Source organism: Bombina bombina, chromosome 5 (assembly GCF_027579735.1).
Source record: "Bombina bombina isolate aBomBom1 chromosome 5, aBomBom1.pri, whole genome shotgun sequence".
NCBI lineage: Eukaryota > Metazoa > Chordata > Amphibia > Anura > Bombinatoridae > Bombina > Bombina bombina.
In genome coordinates, this window is record NC_069503.1 from 179,693,631 (window position 1) to 179,713,137 (window position 19,507).

Here is a 19,507-nt window from a genome sequence, read left to right on the forward strand (position 1 = left end):
CTTAAAACAACTTTTTGCAAAATTGGCTACTTTGCTACGTTTGTTATCTTGTAGAAGTGTCTCTGATGAAGCAATACATTATAATTCAAAAATATTTTTCCCTCAAGGTGGCCTATTTCCCTTATCCAGAAGGATTAAAACTTCTTCAGTATTCTATCCATACTTCTATGACCATCCTCACTTATGTGTTGTACTGTGTCTCAAAGAATATGAACTCAGAACTAATAAACTCAGAAATTCTCTCTCTAATCAACTTCTCATTGCTTTTACCCACACTCATCTTACACTACAATTGCTAGGTGGGTTAACTGGGTCATGCTTCAAGCAGGTGTAGATGATTTTTTTCTCTCCACACTATCAGAGGTGCTGCAGCCTCAAAAGCTTTTTCCAATTTTTGTTCTCTTCAAGAGATTATAAATGCAGCAGATTGGGCCTCTGATCCTACATTTCAAAATTGTATTTCAAACCAATTTACCATATTCCTACCATCTTGATATTGTGACCTGTTTGGCTATAAACTAGCAAAATATTAAGTGTCTGTCCTAGTAATAAAATTCTGATTATCCTAGCTTTGTAAAGGTATAATCTAGATTTTATTTAAGAGACAGAGACAAACGTTTTTCCTTCCATATCCCTACCCTATGATGATTTGATTTCACTTATTACCATATATTCATAATCTGTCTGTATATTTTTCAGCTTCCTCTATCCAAAATACCATACAACTAAAGGAATTGAGACTCACTTCAACCATCAACTTCCTACAACTCTTCAAAATTCAAGACTCCAGGAAATTCTTCCTCACTCTTCCCCAAGAAACTGAGGATCTTCTCTTTGTTCAAGTTTCTCTATATTTGGATGTTTTTCCTGTTTATTGTATTCTTCGTTAGAATTCAACTTCTGTGTGTTCATGTTTCGCATCAAAGAGCAAAGAGGAATAGCAACTTACTAGACACTTTATGGATATTTATTTAGATTGTTCCGATTGGTCACTTTCTTATCTGACCACTAAAAGTTTTCTTTCATTGGTCTATTTCCTATACTCATGTTTTTCTATGTACTTTAGTTTGTATTTAAGAACTGTCAGAGCAGTAAAGGAAAAGTTAAAGCAAAATATTAGTCTTTGTCTCTTTAATAAAATCTAGATTATACCTTCACAAAGCTAGGATAATTGGAATTTGGTTTCAATGCTTTCATTACAATACAACGAAAAGCACACACACACAAAACATATTTCCATTCAGTATATTCAAAGACATGTTTAAAGTTTTCTTCCAGCAGAATAAGACAACTCCTTTACACTTTTACTCACCTGTCTGAATTTCCATTCCTGCTCATGTTCAGATTCTCTCTGTTTCAGGGGATCTTTGAAAAGATCAGAGTCAATTCGACAATTTTGCTCAATAATTTCATGTTGTTGCCTTTTTATAGAATCGTTTGACATTTGCACTTTATTGATACGCAATGCAGCTCGGTTATCCCTGGCTTTTTGCTAAAAGGAAAGAGAAAAAATTGAAACACGTACAAACATATATACACACACACATACTGTGTATGTATATATATATATATATATATATATATATATATATATATATATATATATATATATATATATATATATATACACATATATATATATATATATATATATATATATATATACACACAAATACATACACACAATGTGATTCTTTACTAAATTGTTTTATAAACAAAGTAAAACATTACTGACAATCTAGACACATGCAGATGAGATCTATTTTTTAGGAAGATTTAATTGACAACTCTTTCTATTTAAAATTAAAAAAAAATGTATACCAGGGTACTATAGAGTACAGATACACTGGAACAGATGACTGATCTGATTTTTTATATTATATACAATTAAAGTGACATTGTACTCACCTTAAAAAATGCATTATTACAGAAATATCAGTTATATGTAGACATGCTTTCCTGCTAGCTTCAATTAAAAAACTAAAATACAAACTAACAAAAAAAATGTATCCATGTAAAACATTTTCTACATCTTTAATTGATGGTCTTTCATATGTATGTATTTACAAGCACTATGCGAGTGCAATATCCTTTTAAGTTAACCCCTTAACGACCAACGACGTACAGTATACATACTACAAAAAACAGTTAACGACCAAGAACATACCCTGTACGTCAGTGTTTTAAAGTGGTTATTGCAGTGATGCCTCGATATGGAGGCATCCTGCAATAACATTTTTTAGCCATCCGATGCAAAGAAAGCCACTCTGTGGCCATTCATGGTCACGATCGTTGGTGGGTGGGAGCCGTTGCAGGGAGGCGGGTGGGCGGTGGGATCACGTATGGGGGCACAGGGAGCGCGCATGGGGGCAGGTGGGAACGCTACACTATAGCACAATTTTCTTACAAAAAGGTGTGGGGGGGTGGATTTTTATCTAAGGGATCTGGGAGGGGGTTGGTTATTTAGGGGCGGCAGCTACACTACAGAAAAATATTTAAAAATAAAAAAAAACCATGATTTATGGCAAACCAAGATGGCGCAAAATAAGGAGAGGGGGAGGGTTAGAGAGCTGTTGGGGGGGGGGGGGGTCAGGGAGGTTGGGGGCTAAGGGGGATCCTACACAGCAGAATATGTGTTTAAAAAAAAACAAAAAACTTATAGTAGTACTCGCAGACTTTCTGCCAGTACTTAAGATGGCGGGGACAATTGTGGGGTGGGCGAGGAAAGAGAGCTGTTTGGGAGGGATCAGGGGGTGGGAGGCTGATCTCTACACTAAAGCTAAAATTAACCCTGCAAACTCCCTACAAGCTACCTAATTAACCCCTTCACTGCTGGGCATAATACAAGTGTGGTGCGCAGCAGCATTTAGCGGCCTTCTAATTACCAAAAAGCAACGCCAAAGCCATATAAGTCTGCTACTTCTGAACCAAGGGGATCCCAGAGAAGCATTTGCAACCATTTGAGCCATAATTGCACAAGTTGTTTGTAAATAATTTCAGTGAGAAACCTAAAGTTTGTAAAAAAGTTTGTGAAAAAGTAAACTTTTTTTTTTATTTGATCGCATTTGGCGGTGAAATGGTGTCATGAAATATACCAAAATGGGCCTAGTTAAAAATAAACAGACATAAAACTCATGATACATGAGTATGTCACTTTTTAACTTTGTTATCATCGCAGTGAGATCCACTTTATAGATAAAAGCTTACTCTAGTATACTACAAACAACAGTTCATATTCTAAGTTTACACCTTATATTTGAAATTAACAATATTTATTATATACACAACCTGAGTTTTCAGACATAACCTAAGTGTTAAAGGCGCACTCAAAAGCAACCATATTTTCGTTTTGTAAATCTAATCCAATCTTGAGGTTGATTGGTAATTTGAGTGTTTAACTCAGTAGAAGCATCTGTAACCACTTGAGACAGAGCATACATTTTGTCTAATACACTACACTAAAGCTAAAATTAACCCTACAAGCTCCCTAATTAACCCCTTCACTGCTGGGCATAATACACGTGTGGTGCGCAGCGGCATTTAGCGGCCTTCTAATTACCAAAAGGCCTTCTAATTACCAAAAAGCAACGCCAAAGCCATATAAGTCTGCTTTTATGAACAAAGGGGATCCCAGAGAAGCATTTACAACCATTTGTGCCATAATTGCACAAGCTCTTTGTAAATCATTTCAATGAGAAATGATTTGTTTCTCATTGAAATGAGAAACAAAAAGTGAACTATTTTTTTTTATTTGATCGCATTTGGCGGTGAAATGGTGGCATGAAATATACCAAAATGGGCGTAGATCAATACTTTGGGATGTCTTCTAAAAAAAAATATATACATGTCAAGGGATATTCAGGGATTCCTGACAGATATCAGTGTTCCAATGTAACTAACGCTAATTTTGCAAAATTTTGCTACTTGTATTTATTGCCCTATAACTTGCAAAAAAGCAAAGAACATGTAAACATTGGGTATTTCTAAACTCAGGACAAAATTTAGAAACTATTCAGTATGGTTGTTTTTTGGTGATTGTAAATGTGTAACAGATTTTGGGGGTCAAAGTTAGAAAACGTGTGTTTTTTTCACATTTTTTCATCATGTTATAATTTTTTTTTATAGTAAATTATAAGATATGATGAAAATAATGGTATCTTTCATGTTTACATCCCAATGAGATATAGTAGTGAAAATTGATAACAGTGGCACCCCCTCTTTCCACTCTAAATTTCTATACATTTTCAGACCAAGCATAAAAATAGGGTCACAAAGATATGTGGTATCATTGTACTGGGTCTTGGGGAAAAAAAGTTTGATGAATCCTACTCTAGCGGATGCGACTGAGGGAACAGGCAACAGCAGGCAAGGCAATTTTAGTATGGGACCACACACAGTAAGTGCCTACAAGCTCCACCCATACATAGGAGGGGCATAGAGGCAGGGTGGGTGAGGAGGAGCAGGGGGCCCTGGTTGGTCTTAACCCGTCCCTGTCCGTTTAAGTGCATGAAAGTGATGCTGGATCAGAGCTGTTCTGACAGCACATCTCACTTACCACATATGGGCCTCTTTCTTGTGAGCTAGCTTTTCTCCAAAGTTTGGCAATCTGCTTTACTCTTGTAGCCCAATCTATTGATTAAAAAAGGAAGGGAAAGAAGCTAAAAATATTTTGTTTACATTATTTTGATAAAATCCTAAAAAGGAAATATTTGAGGGAGGGGAAAAGCCTTTACAGATCTGTATTTTTTACCTGGGAACTCATCTTTCAGGTTTGGGAAATTGATGTTAGTATACAAAACAGGTGCAACAGTTGCCATTTCCCCAAGGGCTTCTTCTTTCTCCCACTTCAGAGTGCTCCTTTGGGCATTGGACATAGTATCTCCTTCAGCTTCCATGACAGTGGACTGTACTGCCCATGTGTTAGCAGGTTCGTTTACCATCCCGTGAAATAAGGAGTTCTTTTCCCTAACAAATTAATAAAGATGTTGCATTCAAAAGTATTATACTTTCCGCATTTAGAATTTGTGTCAGACAGATGCTTTCTGCAGTCTAAACACTCTAAGTGTATAGCAAACAGTTATATCAACAGCAAAGCAAATACAAGGTTATAAGAAAGAATTACAACCTTATAGCAAAAAAAATAAAATATATATATATAAAAATTAGTAAACCTCTGGATTCTTTAAAGGGACAGTCTACAATAGAATTTGTATTGTTTTAAAAAATAGATATTCCCTTTATTACCCATTCCCCAGTTTTGCATAACGAACACAGTCATAATAATATACTTTTTACCTCTGTGATTATCTTGTATCTAAGCATCTTATGAAAGCCCCCTGATCACATGACTTTACATTTATTATCTATTGACTTCCAGCTAGTACTGTGTTGTGCTAAATCTTAAATAACTCCTTTGGTGTGATCACAATGTTATCTATTTGGCCCACATGAACTAGCAGGCTCCTGTAGTGAAAAGCAAATAAAAAAGCATGGGATTAAGCGGCTGCCTATAGTGGTTAGGAAACAGGCAGAAATTTAGAGGTTTAAATGTTATTAAGTATATTAATATATCAATGTTGGTTGTGCAAAGCTGGGGAATGGGTATGGGCATGGCCTATCTTTTTAAACATTAACAATTTTATTGTAGACTGTCCCTTTAAAAGCAGCATGATGTATCACTTAATTTAACTGACAGAAGACAACTTTATTTGATTTTAAATCATTCACGCCCAGAAAAATAAAACATCTTGATTATCTAAATACATTTTCAATTTTATTTGTTACAAAAATGATGTGGAAGTCTAACAACACAAAATAAACTTGTAACAATGAGGAACAATAACATTTATTGATGACATATTGGTAGGCAACATTTACCTGTTGAAGAGGCAGGATATGAGAGGCTCCTTCCTCTACATAACTTTGGATAATGCTTTTTTAACTCAGCTTATGAATCAGCAATTGGAAATAAGAGCTAAAAACGTACACATTATACGTAAACAATAGCAATGCAAAATGCTGTGCAATGCTGTTTACTGGTATGTGACAAGTCCGATTTTCTCTTACATAAATTGTGACAGCCCCAAGGCAGAACACTATGCAATATCATCGCAGAAACTGTGCTATGTCTGCAGAAAGACTGGCTGTGGCAGTTAAAAAAACCAAAAAACTGCCTGCACTTTTAAATTTCTGCCTGCAGGTGTTACTGTTCCGTTCTATCAGTGTAAATATGTATGTGTGTTTTTTTGTATGTGTGTGTGTGTATATGTTAATGTGTGTGTATGTTAAAGTGTGTGTATGTTAAAGTGTGTGTATGTATGTGTATGTTAAAATGTGTGTATATGTTAAATGTGTGTACATGTTAAAATGTGTGTACATGTTAATTGCCCCTCTTGAACTAGGGGCAGGATCGATCTGACCGTCTCCATTTTGAACGATGGGACTGACAGAAACTTGCTTAGTCACTTTAGGTCCAGAATTGGGCGGAACGTGCTCTTCTTTGGGACCACAAAAAGGTTTGAATAGTACCCTAGACCCCTTTCTACTAGAGGTACTGAAACGACTACGCCGAGAGATCCCTCACGCACTCTAAAAAGGCGCCCCTCTTCTCTGGTCTTGAGGATAGGTTTGACAGGAGAAATCTGCCCCAGGGCGGATGAGTATTGAACCCTATCCTGTAACCCTGGGTGATAACCTCCAGAACCCAAGGATCCTGTATGTCTCTCATGCAAGCCTCTGCAAACAGAGATAGTCTGCCCTCTACGCGATCCAGAGACAGATCGGGGCCGCCCCTTCATGCTGACTTAGTCTCGGTGGGCTTCTTCCAAGATTGATATGGCTTCCAAGATCCCTTGGACTGCTCGGTCTTCGCAGCAGGCTGCTGGCGTTGAGACTTGTCCGAACGAAAGGGACGAAAAGTAGAGCCCTTAGGCTTATTCTTCTTATCCTGCGGAAGGAAAGCACCCTTGCTTCCTGTGACCGTGGATATGATAGTGTCCAGGCCTGGAACAAAAAGAACTTTCCCCTGAAACGGAAGGGATAGTAATCTAGACATGGAAGTCATGTCAGCAGACCATGACTTCAACCATAGAGCCCTGCGGGCTAGAACAGGAAAAACCTGATGTCTTGGCATTCAGGCGAATAACCTGCATGTTTGCATCACAAATAAAAGAATTAGCTACCCTCAAGGCCTTAATCTTTTCCTGTATCTTCTCGAGGGGAGTCTCCACCTCGACCATAGCTGACAATGCGTCACATCAATAGGTAGCCGCTCTTGGGATCGTTGCTGCTGGTTAGAAAACAAACCCCGTGAGTTGAAACATCTTTCTCAACATGGATTCTAGCTTTTTATTCATGGGCTCTTTGAACGACGAACTATCCTCAAGTGGAATAGTTGAACGCTTAGCAAGCGTGGAGATAGCTCCACCCACCTTAGGAATGGCCCCCCCATAGCTCAAGCTGAGAGTCCGGCACGGGGAACAGCTTCTTAAAAGAGGTAGAGGGAGAAAAGGACGAGCCCAGTTTCTCCCACTCATTCTTAATAATCATAGCCATCTTCACAGGAACTGGGAAGGTCTGAGGCACCACCCTGTCTGTGTAAACCCTATATAGCTTAAGGATCGAAGGTTCCTCCGGAAGTTTCGGTTCCGGAACCTCCAACGTAGCAAGCACTTCTTTCAGTAAAAAGCGCAAATGCTCCATTTTAAACTTAAAATCTGGCTCCTCCGTAGCCGGAGGTCTACAAGCCGCCGATTACGTCCCAGAGAGAGCGCCCACCGACGAGTCGGAGGCGGCATCGTCATCGGATAATCTCTCAGACATCCAACAGAGTAGATGACCCCTGGGACGGAAGGCTATGTCTTTCCCTTTGCCTGCGCTTCGCAGGGCATGGTAGTGCATAGAAGGCCACAGAAACCGCCTCTTGCAACTGGACAGCGAAATCTGGCGGCCCCTTCCGCGGGAGGAATAGTAGGGCCTTGGGGAGCTACATGAGTAATCGGAGATGAATGTTAAAAAGAATGCACCTCGCAAGACGGAGAACCCTCAGAGGTTAACGGCTCAGTAGTACTAAATATCTTATTCTTTTTAGATATTGCAATCTTATCAAAGCATGTGTATCAACCTGTACCTCCTCACAAAAAACACAGGTATTAGATTTTTTTAAAGAGAGAGTATCCTCTAGCATGTCAGAGTCCTCCATAGCTTGTGCCTTTATTACGGACTGAGATAGATTAAATGGCACCTTTAAACACCAATGGCCAGGGCACTCACCACCTCCTATGACCCAGACCACGGAGAAACCGTTACGTCTCCCGCAAATGCCGATCAGGAAAGAGGAAGTTGAAGAAGCCACACCTGGTCACATGGAGTGCCATGCAGGACCGCCCCTGCACTAGAAAGAAAACGTTCCAAAAAAGGCTGCGCCGATCTATCACACATTGATAGAGCCTCATCTTACACAATAAAGATATTATGCATAAATCCCCCCCTGTTCAATAATCCCCTTTCCAGGGATATTAACCCTTGATTCTATACAGATAAAAAGAGACACACTGTGACCCTGTCTTCTTGCGTTTTTATATGTATATAAATGAAACAATCTTACCAGAATCTATGCCATGGAACAGGAACACGGCCCTTCACGTGTGACAGGTTAGTAGCATCGCTCCTGACATGGACATGAGTGAATAAAGGCAAGCAGCGAAACTCGTCAACGCTGATTGCCAAGGAGCTGTTAACATGAGTCAGGATGGTTTCGCAGAGACGACACTCCCTGCATCTCCGGACTCTGTCATCCATGCTCTCACTAAGAGGCTGACAGGATTACTTAAAACTCCAGTCCCATTTCAAAGAGTACTATCCTTCATAAGAGACTACTCTGAATCTTCTGACACTTCTCTGCTAACCTCCTGTGACGAAAGGCAAAGAATGACTGGGGGATGAGGGGAGTGGGGGTATTTGAGCCTTTGGCTGGGGTGTCTTTGCCTCCTCCTGGTGGCCAAGTTCTTATTTCCCACAAGTAATGAATCAAGCAGTGGACTCTCCTCCCATTAAGATGGAAATCCTATCTAAAGATAGCTTTTATTTAAGATATATTATAATTTAAAAAGGTAATTCATCCAGAAACAAGGATTCATTTTTAATTATACAGCAAGGTGCTGTATAATCATGGCTGTAATATTTAACCTTTTGGTAAACGATTTCCATTAACAATGCCATGCTCTCCCAGAGGTCATTGGGCAAATTTTCTATCTTAAACATATCACATATTATTGGTTTTGTAGTTATGAAAACATAAGATTTTGTTTCTGCAGAAATAACATGCATCTTCTTCAAAGCAAAAGTGTTATAAGAGAGTTGAGAAAAACATTAAGGGACAGATAGAGCATAACATTTTCAGATTTACTTCTATTATCAAATTTGCTTTTTTCTCTTGGTATCCTTTGTTAAATGAGAGCAATGCACTACTGAGGCCAAGCTGAACACATTGGGTAAGAAAGTGACAACCAGCTAACTCACAATGGTGCATTGCTTCTGAGTCAACCTATGTATGCTTTTCAACAATGGATACCAAAAAAAAACAAAGCAAATTAGATAAGAGAAGTAAATTAGAAAATTGCAAATTGTTTTCTGAATTATGAAAGTTTAATTTCGATTTTGCAAATCTATGTACATAGAATCAACCCATACTAAGTTTCAAGAAGCTCAATGAATACAAGATTGTTTGGAGTGGAATAGATCTGCACAAGGACCTAAGTGTGAGGATGGAGGATCAAGCATTAAAAAACAAAATTTATGCTTACCTGATAAATTTATTTCTCTTGTGGTGTATCCAGTCCACTGGTTCATCCATTACTTGTGGGATATTCTCCCTCCCAACAGGAAGCTGCAAGAGGACACCCACAGCAGAGCTGTCTATATAGCTCCTCCCCTAACTGCCACCCCCAGTCATTCGACCGAAGACAAGCAAGAAAAAAGGAGAAACTATAGGGTGCAGTTGTGACTGTAGTTTAAAAATAAAAAACACCTGCCTTAAAATGACAGGGCGGGCCGTGGACTGGATACACCACAAGAGAAATAAATTTATCAGGTAAGCATAAATTTTGTTTTCTCTTGTAAAGGTGTATCCAGTCCACGGGTTCATCCATTACTTGTGGGATACCAATACCAAAGCTTTAGGACACGGATGAAGGGAAGGACAAGGCAGGAACTTAAACGGAAGGCACCACTGCCTGTAAGACCTTTCTCCCAAAAATAGCCTCCGAAGAAGCAAAAGTATCAAATTTATAGAATTTAGAAAAGGTATGAAGCGAAGACCAAGTCGCCGCCTTACAAATCTGTTCAACAGAGGCCTCATGTTTAAAAGCCCATGTGGAAGCTACTGCTCTAGTAGAATGAGCTGTAATTCTTTCAGGAGGCTGCTGGCCAGCAGTCTCATAAGCTAAGCGTATTATACTTCTTAGCCAAAATGAAAGAGAAGTTGCCGAAGCCTTTTGGCCTCTCCTCTGTCCAGAGTAGACAACAAACAAAGCAGATGTTTGACGAAAATCCTTCGTAGCTTGTAAATAAAACTTTAAAGCACGAACCACATCAAGATTGTGTAATAAACGTTCCTTCTTTGAAGAAGGATTAGGACATAATGAAGGAACAACAATCTCCTGATTGATATTCTTATTAGATACCACCTAAGGAAGAAACCCAGGTTTGGTACGTAAAACTACCTTATCATGGTATATCAGATAAGGGGAATCACATTGTAAAGCAGATAACTCCGAAACGCTTCGCGCCGAGGAGATAGCTACTAAAGACAGAACTTTCCAAGATAAAAGCTAATATCTATGGAATGCAAAGGTTCAAACGGAACCCCTTGAAGAACTTTAAGAACTAAATTTAAACTCCATGGCGGAGCAACAGGTTTAAACACATGCTTGATCCTAACTAAAGCCTGACAAAACGCCTGAACGTCTGGAACCTCAGCCAGACGTTTGTGCAAAAGAATAGACAGAGCAGAAATCTGTCCCTTTAAGGAACTAGCTGACAAACCCTTCTCCAATCCTTCTTGGAGAAAAGATAATATCCTAGGAATCCTGAACTTACTCCATGAGTAACCCTTGGATTCACACCAATGAGGATATTTACATCATATCTTATGATAGATTTTCCTGGTGACAGGCTTTCGAGCCTGAATTAAGGTATCAATGACCGGTTCGGAAAAACCACACTTTGATAGAATCAAGCGTTCAATCTCCAAGCAGTCAGACGTAGAGAAATTAGATTTGGATGTTTGAAGAGACCTTGAAGTAGAAAGTCCTACCTTAGCGGCAGAGTCCATGGTGGAAAGGATGACATGTCCACCAGATCTGCATACCAAGTCCTGCGTGGCCACGCAGGGGCTATCAAGATCACCGAAGCTCTCTCTTGCTTGATCTTGGCAATCAGACGAGGGAGCAGAGGAAACGGTGGAAACACATAAGCCAGGCTGAAGGACCAGGGCGCTGCTAGAGCATCAATCAGCGCTGCCTTGGGATCCCTGGACCTGGACCCGTAACAAGGAAGCTTGGCGTTCTGACGAGACGCCATGAGATCCAGTTCTGGTTTGACCCAAAGTTGGATCAACTGGGCAAATACCTCCGGATGGAGCTCCCACTCCCCCGGATGAAAAGTCTGCAGACTTAGAAAATCCGCCTCCCAGTTCTCTACTCCTGGGATATGGATAGCTGAGAGATGGCATTCCACTGATTGAGCATGCAAAGTTGCAGTGGTCTGGGATGTAGGCGGGCAAACGGAACTATGTCCATTGCCGCTACCATTAATCTGATTACCTCCATACACTGAGCCACTGACGGACGAGAAATGGAATAAAGAGCACGGCGAGTTAGAAGTTTTGACAACCTGACCTCTGTCAGATAAATCTTCATTTCTACTGAATCTATCAGAGTTCCTAGGAAGGAAGGAAACTCTTGTGAGAGGTGAGAGAGAACTCTTTCCTTCGTTCACCTTCCACCCGTGAGACCTTAGGAATGCCAGAACAATGTCCGTATGGGACCTGGTGATTTGAAAAGTTGACGCCTGTATCAGGATGTCGTCTAGGTAAGGGCTACTGCTATACCGCCAGAAGGGAGCCTAGAACCTTCGTAAAGATTCTTGGTGCCATGGCTAACCCGAAGGGAAGAGCCACAAACTGGTAATGCCTGTCTAGGAAGGCGAACCTGAGAAACTGATGATGATCCCTGTGTATCGGAATATGTAGATAAGCATCCTTTAAATCCACGGTAGTCATATATTGACCCTCCTGGATCATAGGTAGGATGGTTCGAATAGTCTCCATCTTGAAGGATGGGACCCTGAGAAATTTGTTTAGGATCTTGAGATCCAAGATTGGTCTGAAAGTTCCCTCTTTCTTGGGAACTATAAACAGATTTGAATAGAAGCCCTGCCCCTGTTCCTCCTTTGGAACTGGGTGGATCACTCCCATAACTAGTAGGTCTTGAACGCAATGTAAGAATGCCTCTCTCTTTATCTGGTTTGCAGATATTTGTGAGATATGAAATCTCCCCTTTGGAGATGAAGCTTTGAAATCCAGAAGATATCCCTGGGAAACAATCTCCAGAGTCCAGGGATCCTGGACGTCTCTTGCCCAAGCCTGGGCGAAGAGAGAAAGTCTGCCCCCCACTAGATCCGGTCCCGGATCGGGGGCTACTCCTTCATGCTGTCTTAGAGGCAGCAGCAGGCTTTTTGGCCTGTTTCCCCTTGTTCCAAGCCTGGTTAGGTCTCCAGACTGGCTTGGACTCGGCAAAATTTCACTCTTGTTTTGAAGAAGAAGAAGATGAAGCTGCGCCACTCTTGAAGTTTCGAAAGGAACGAAAATTAGTCTGTTTGGTCCTTAACTTGTTGGACCTATCCTGGGGAAGGGCGTGGCCTTTTCCTCCAGTAATATCCGAAATGATCTCCTTCAGTCCAGGCCCAAATAGGGTCTGCCCTTTGAAGGGGATCTTGAGAAGTTTAGACTTTGAAGTGACATCAGCTGACCAGGATTTAAGCCATAGCGCCCTACGTGCCTGAATGGCAAAACCTGAATTTTTAGCCGTTAGCTTGGTTAAATGAAAAACGGCATCAGAAATAAATGAATTGGCTAACTTAAGAGCTTTAAGCCTGTCAAGGATATCATCCAACGGGGTCTCTACCTGTAAAGCCTCCTCCAGAGACTCGAACCAGAAAGCCGCTGCAGCAGTGACTGGGGGAATGCATGGAAGAGGCTGGAGAATAAAACCTTGTTGTATAAAGATTTTCTTAAGGAAACCCTCTAATTTCTTATCCATAGGATCTAGGAAAGCACAACTGTCCTCGAAAGGAATAGTTGTACGCTTAGCTAGGGTAGAGACTGCTCCCTCCACCTTAGGGACCGTCTGCCACAAGTCCTTCGTGTAGAGGCATCTATAGGAAACATTTTCTTAAAGCAGGAGGGGGAGAGAACGGCACACCTGGTCTATCCCATTCCTTGGTAATAATTTCTGAAAACTTCTTAGGGATTGGAAAAACATCAGTGTAAACAGGCACTGCAAAGTATTTGTCCATTTTACACAATTTCTCTGGGACTACAATGGTGTCACAGTCATCCAGAGTCGCTAAAACCTCCCCCTGAGCAACACGCGGAGGTGTTCAAGCTTAAATTTAAACGCTGTCATTTAAGAGTCAGACTGAAGTAACGCCTTCCCTGAATCAGAGAAGTCACCCACAGATAGAAGCTCTCCTGCTTCAACTTCTGCACATTGTGAGGGTATATCAGACATAGCTACTAAAGCGTCAGAGAGCTCTGTATTTGTTCTAGCCCCAGAGCGGTCTCGCTTTCCCTACCACATAAACTGCAAAACAGTGAAAAAAATTAGTAAACTCTACGAAATTTTTACAGTGTGTATAAGGGACTAAAGCAGCATTGCACCCACTTGCAAAAGGTCCTATAAGCCAGGGGACTCCTTCAGGGAAGCTGGATGTCTCAGACTGAAAACGAAAATAGGCCCCTCCCACCATGCACTCAAAGTCAGAGGGCCTTAAAAAAGTACTCCTAGGAGTAATCTAACAAGCCATGTGGAAACTAGGCCCCAAATAAAGATTTATCACCCTCAGAGAAAAAACGTTTTTATTTATAAATCATTCAAACGTTTTTACACTAAGTAATATAGGTATTAACATGAATATTATCCCTTTTTGCAAGCATGATCCCAGTTGTTGTTAAATCACTGTATCAGGCTTACCTTAAATATACCAGACACTGTCAGCATTTTCTAGACCTTATCATCTCTCTAGAAAAAAATATACTGAACATACCACAAAGCAGGCAATCTGCAGACCGTCCCCCCCAACTGAAGTTTTCTTTCCATACTCTTCAGTTATGTGTGAGAACAGCAATGGACCTTAGTTACAAACCGCTAAGATCATCAAACCTCCAGGCAGAAGTCTTCTTCCAATTTCTGCCTGAGAGTAAAAACAGTACAACGCCGGTACCGTTTAAAAATAAACTTTTGATTGAAGGTAAAAACTACACTAAGTCACCACATCTCTCTTGATACTTCCTTTCTTGTCGAGAGCTGCAAGAGAATGACTGGGGGTGGCAGTTAGGGGAGGAGCTATATAGACAGCTCTGCTGTGGGTGTCTTCTTGCAGCTTCCTGTTGGGAAGGAGAATATCCCACAAGTAATGGATGAACCCGTGGACTGGATACACCTTTACAAGAGAAATGAATTATTTAAGATTTAAACCGGTCTGACTGACTAGTGATTTAAATTGTGATTTATATCAAATAAACCCTTCATGCATATGTGTCGTTCTATTCTTAAAGGTTCAAAGAGGGCGAAGGCAGTAGTGAGCACAAAACCAGAACACGTTATTCATCAAGATACCAAACCCAATCAATAAAAAGAGAGTAGTTTTGGAGATATACTTTTACACCAATGAGGGAAAAGGTTGCTTTTGATTTTTCAAAAAAATACAACCACTGACACCAATGATAACTTATGTTAATGAAAAAAATTATGGCTTTTTATTTTTAAACCTATACCCACTGAAACCAATGAAAAAGTAGGGGCTTTTAAAAGATATAGCCACTCACAACAATAAAAAAGGAGTGCCAATTTGTAGAGTAGACACTAAGATCCGTAAGTTTGGTTTCCTATAGATATTTGGCCACCAAAAAGGTTCCTCATTAATGGGTTAGACAGATGATAGCTAACAAAAGGAAAAACAAACTGGAAACAATGAGAAAAAGAGCAAAGTTCTAAATGTACCACCTCTTCATAAGGAATTGCAATTTTCAACAGAGATACTATTAAACAATGTGTAAGCAAGAGCATTATTCCAGATTATCAAGAACTCTACTTTCAAAAACAAGAAAATGCTCAATAGGAAAATTAATAACTACTAAATGCTTTTACAAATTATGTGAGAAGATATTTTTGAACCCACAGGAAAAAAACATTCCATGTTTGCACAGACATTAAAAAACTCCAAAAGGTAAATCTGTTTTACAATTTAAAAAAAAAAAAAAAAAGGGAAAAGGTATTCTTGTTAACAATGGCTAGCTCTCTTACCTGTTCTCAGAATATGGTGGGTGCGTTAAAGGAGTAAAAGGGCCTACACCAGCTCCCTGAGCTAGAGGGTTGTGCAGGAGATGAGAGTTGGGTGCCAAAAGGCCATTAACCATAGGAATTCTTGAATAAAGACCATCCCCTTCAAAACCAAGGAAAACAGCAAATTTAAGGCAAATGTCAACATTAATATACAGAAGAAAATAAAGACGTGTTAAAGTTGGAGCTATAATTTGCTTTTAAAATAATACAGTTCTAAAACATTGATATTATAACACTTCAACTATTTACAATTTAATATAATTAGGAAAACCAAAGATATAACATAAGCTGCATTAGCTACTGGATGCATAGGCAAATTGAGAGTGCCAATAGATCTATGTTCTTCACTCCTCTCCGTTACATAGCTACTGAGATGAATCATGTAAAATCAGTAACTTGTTCTGTATGCATATTAAACGCAATTTAAAGCAAACCCATACATGTCATATCCTGGAAAACACCATCAAAACAGAAAAAAAAGAAAACCGAATATGATATTTGAAAAAGACAATGGACAAAGTACAGATGGATGAATTATTTGTGCAGGTTCAACAATCTGAAAAGATCACTTCTCTGTTATATAAATATACAATATGAGATCACACCTGTAGGTTTAAGCTCTAATACACCAGGAGATTTTGTAAGCCAGATCTATTGAAGAACAGTTTACTGAAATTCAAATATTAAACTAAAATTGAATATTTAAAAACTGTACCGTTTAGCTAATACAGCTTGATGTCAACGCAATTCATATTATATTAGTGTTAAACTTTAAAAGCCCAAATATGTTATCTGTATTCATTGCATAGAGTAAAAATCTTTACAATAAAAATGGTTGGCATAGCAAACATAAATGGAACTGTATTAATGAAAGATCAATGGAGGACGGTTTTGTGTTGTGCTGTTGCCTATGCCAAGTGTGGTACAGGAATACATTAATACGGTATTATTTCTATAGAATACAAAAAAGTGATGTTAGTGATTAAAATAGACTCAGTTTTTGGAAACATCACTATACAAAATGACAGCTGTGAAATGCATCCTGCTAAGTAATGCTAAAGAAATGTAACCCTTTTTATTGTTAGGTTTAACAGCAAAACACTTTTGTAGCTGTTGAAAACCATGTCCTTTAAGGACCACACAAATAATTACATATTTCTTGACTATAGGAGTGTACAGCTGTCCTGTTAAACTATAAAGGGGCTTTGAATCTTCCAATTTTTAGAGTGAATATTATATAATTATCAAATGAACAGAACAAATGCATCTAATAGGGTAATAATTGCCCTATTTTACTGATAAAAGCAGGATATATGCTCAAAATATATTTTTGCTAAATAATAAGACTTCGGTAAGGTGAGAGCAGAACAATATTTTCTGCATATTTGCTATTTGTTTAAGCATACACCTAACAGAACTAAATTAAGTATCTTTAAATTTTTACCGTTTAACACGGTAGGGATATTGATATTTGAATTAAAAAAAAAAAACCTTTACCCGACCCTTAAAGGGGAGCAAAGGTTTTACCAGGACTGAAACTTACCCTGGTTGTGCAAAGGCAAGAGCTGTGTATGTGGAGGATGAGTATGAGCTGAAGGTGGTGGCGGTTGTGGCAAAGATGGCGGATGGGTAGCTACAGGACTCAGCACAGCAGTAAATAAATCTTCAACATCTTTTCCTTCAAGCTCTGTAAACCCAATACAAAAAGTAGGAACCAAAATATTTAATTAAAGGCCATTACAATTGAGCTGAACTGACTTTAAACTACAAAATACTTGATAATTACCTGGAATTTTGTAAAGCTTTCCCAAAATTGCTCCTAATAGGAAAAAGAAAACATTTAGCTAAATATGTGATTAACAAAGGAATAAAGTTACTAGTGAGGAGAGAACAGTGTCCAGTCCATTTAATGTTAAATATAGGGAAAAGTCTAACTTCCTATTCATCTTTTGCCATTTCTAATTAGCCTAGGACATTAGGAAATTTCCAGTCCTGCATATAAAATAAAAACTATAGAAATATAACACAGTCATGTTAAGATATCTCATTCTTCTTTTCATATACAAACATATTTTTGGTTGAACTGTATTAAAGTTTTATTTTCATTATTAACAGAGCAGTCATATATAGGATTTTTCAAATATTTTGCAAGTCAATTTAATTTCATACATTTGGTTTAAAAGTGCCAAAGAACCAAAAACCTTTAGTCTACTGTAAATTTGGTTCCCCCTTAATGCGTTTCTTATGTCTTGTTATACCAGAAGCAGAGTATAAAATTATGAGAAATGGCTCCTTTATTTTTGCATATGAAATAGCTGATTTAGGTTTTTGACACAACCCATTAAAATGGGCTGAGCTTGCAAGGAAATCAGAAATCCTTATTTAAAGGGACAGTCTACCATATAATTGTTATTGTTTTAAAAGATAGATAATCCCTTTATTACCCATTCCCCAGTTTTGCATAACCAACAGTTATATTAATATACTTTTTACCTCTGTGATTACCTTGTATCTAGGAATCTTCTTCCAGCCCCCTGATCACATGACCGTTTATTATCTATTGACTTAAATTTAGCATTGTTTTGTGATAAATCTTAAATAACCCCCTGAGCCTGAACACAGTGTTATCTATATGGCCCACGTGTTCTTTATGTCTCTTTGTGTTAAAAAGAGATTTAAAAAGCATGTGATAAGAGGCACCCCTCAAAGGCTTAGAAATTAGCATATGAGCCTACCTTTGTTTAGTTTAAACTAAGAATACCAAGAGAAAAAACATAATTTATGTAAGAACTTACCTGATAAATTCATTTCTTTCATATTAGCAAGAGTCCATGAGCTAGTGACGTATGGGATATACATTCCTACCAGGAGGGGCAAAGTTTCCCAAACCTCAAAATGCCTATAAATACACCCCTCACCACACCCACAAATCAGTTTAACGAATAGCCAAGAAGTGGGGTGATAAGAAAAAAGTGCGAAGCATAAAAATAAGGAATTGGAATAATTGTGCTTTATACAAAAAAATCATAACCACCACAAAAAAGGGTGGGCCTCATGGACTCTTGCTAATATGAAAGAAATGAATTTATCAGGTAAGTTCTTACATAAATTATGTTTTCTTTCATGTAATTAGCAAGAGTCAATGAGCTAGTGACGTATGGGATAATGACTACCCAAGATGTGGATCTTCCACGCAAGAGTCACTAGAGAGGGAGGGATAAAAAAAATCCACACCCAAAAATAAAGTTTAAATCTTATAAAGCAAAAAACTGAAAATATAAGCAGAAGAATCAAACTGAAACAGCTGCCTGAAGTACTTTTCTACCAAAAACAGCTTCAGAAGAAGAAAACACATCAAAATGGTAGAATTTAGTAAAAGTATGCAAAGAAGACCAAGTTGCTGCTTTGCAAATCTGATCAACCGAAGCTTCATTCCTAAACGCCCAGGAAGTAGAAACTGACCTAGTAGAATGAGCTGTAATCCTTTGAGGCGGAGTTTTACCCGACTCAACATAAGCATGATGAATTAAAGATTTCAACCAAGATGCCAAAGAAATGGCAGAAGCCTTCTGACCTTTCCTAGAACCGGAAAAGATAACAAATAGACTAGAAGTCTTTCGGAAATTCTTAGTAGCTTCAACATAATATTTCAAAGCTCTAACTACATCCAAAGAATGCAATGATTTCTCCTTAGAATTCTTAGGATTAGGACATAATGAAGGAACCACAATTTCTCTACTAATGTTGTTAGAATTCACAACCTTAGGTAAAAATTTAAAAGAAGTTCGCAACACCGCCTTATCCTGGTGAAAAATCAGAAAAGGAGACTCACAAGAAAGAGCAGATAATTCAGAAACTCTTCTGGCAGAAGAGATGGCCAAAAG

At 38.7% G+C, this 19,507-nt stretch overlaps 1 protein-coding gene across 3 annotated transcripts in view; it reads right to left on the reverse strand.

Moving 5' to 3' along the window:
* The window catches only part of KMT2C (lysine methyltransferase 2C), a 418,185-nt gene that overhangs the window by 274,248 nt on the left and 124,430 nt on the right, over window positions 1-19,507 (reverse strand). For all 3 annotated transcript variants that reach the window (XM_053713806.1, XM_053713804.1, XM_053713805.1), the window contains 6 exons: window positions 17,410-17,442; window positions 17,167-17,310; window positions 15,585-15,723; window positions 4,751-4,965; window positions 4,556-4,629; window positions 1,313-1,492 (listed from right to left, as the gene is read on the reverse strand). In XM_053713806.1, coding sequence (XP_053569781.1) covers window positions 1,313-1,492; window positions 4,556-4,629; window positions 4,751-4,965; window positions 15,585-15,723; window positions 17,167-17,310; window positions 17,410-17,442 — 785 coding nt within the window. The remainder of the gene's footprint in view (window positions 1-1,312; window positions 1,493-4,555; window positions 4,630-4,750; window positions 4,966-15,584; window positions 15,724-17,166; window positions 17,311-17,409; window positions 17,443-19,507) is intronic.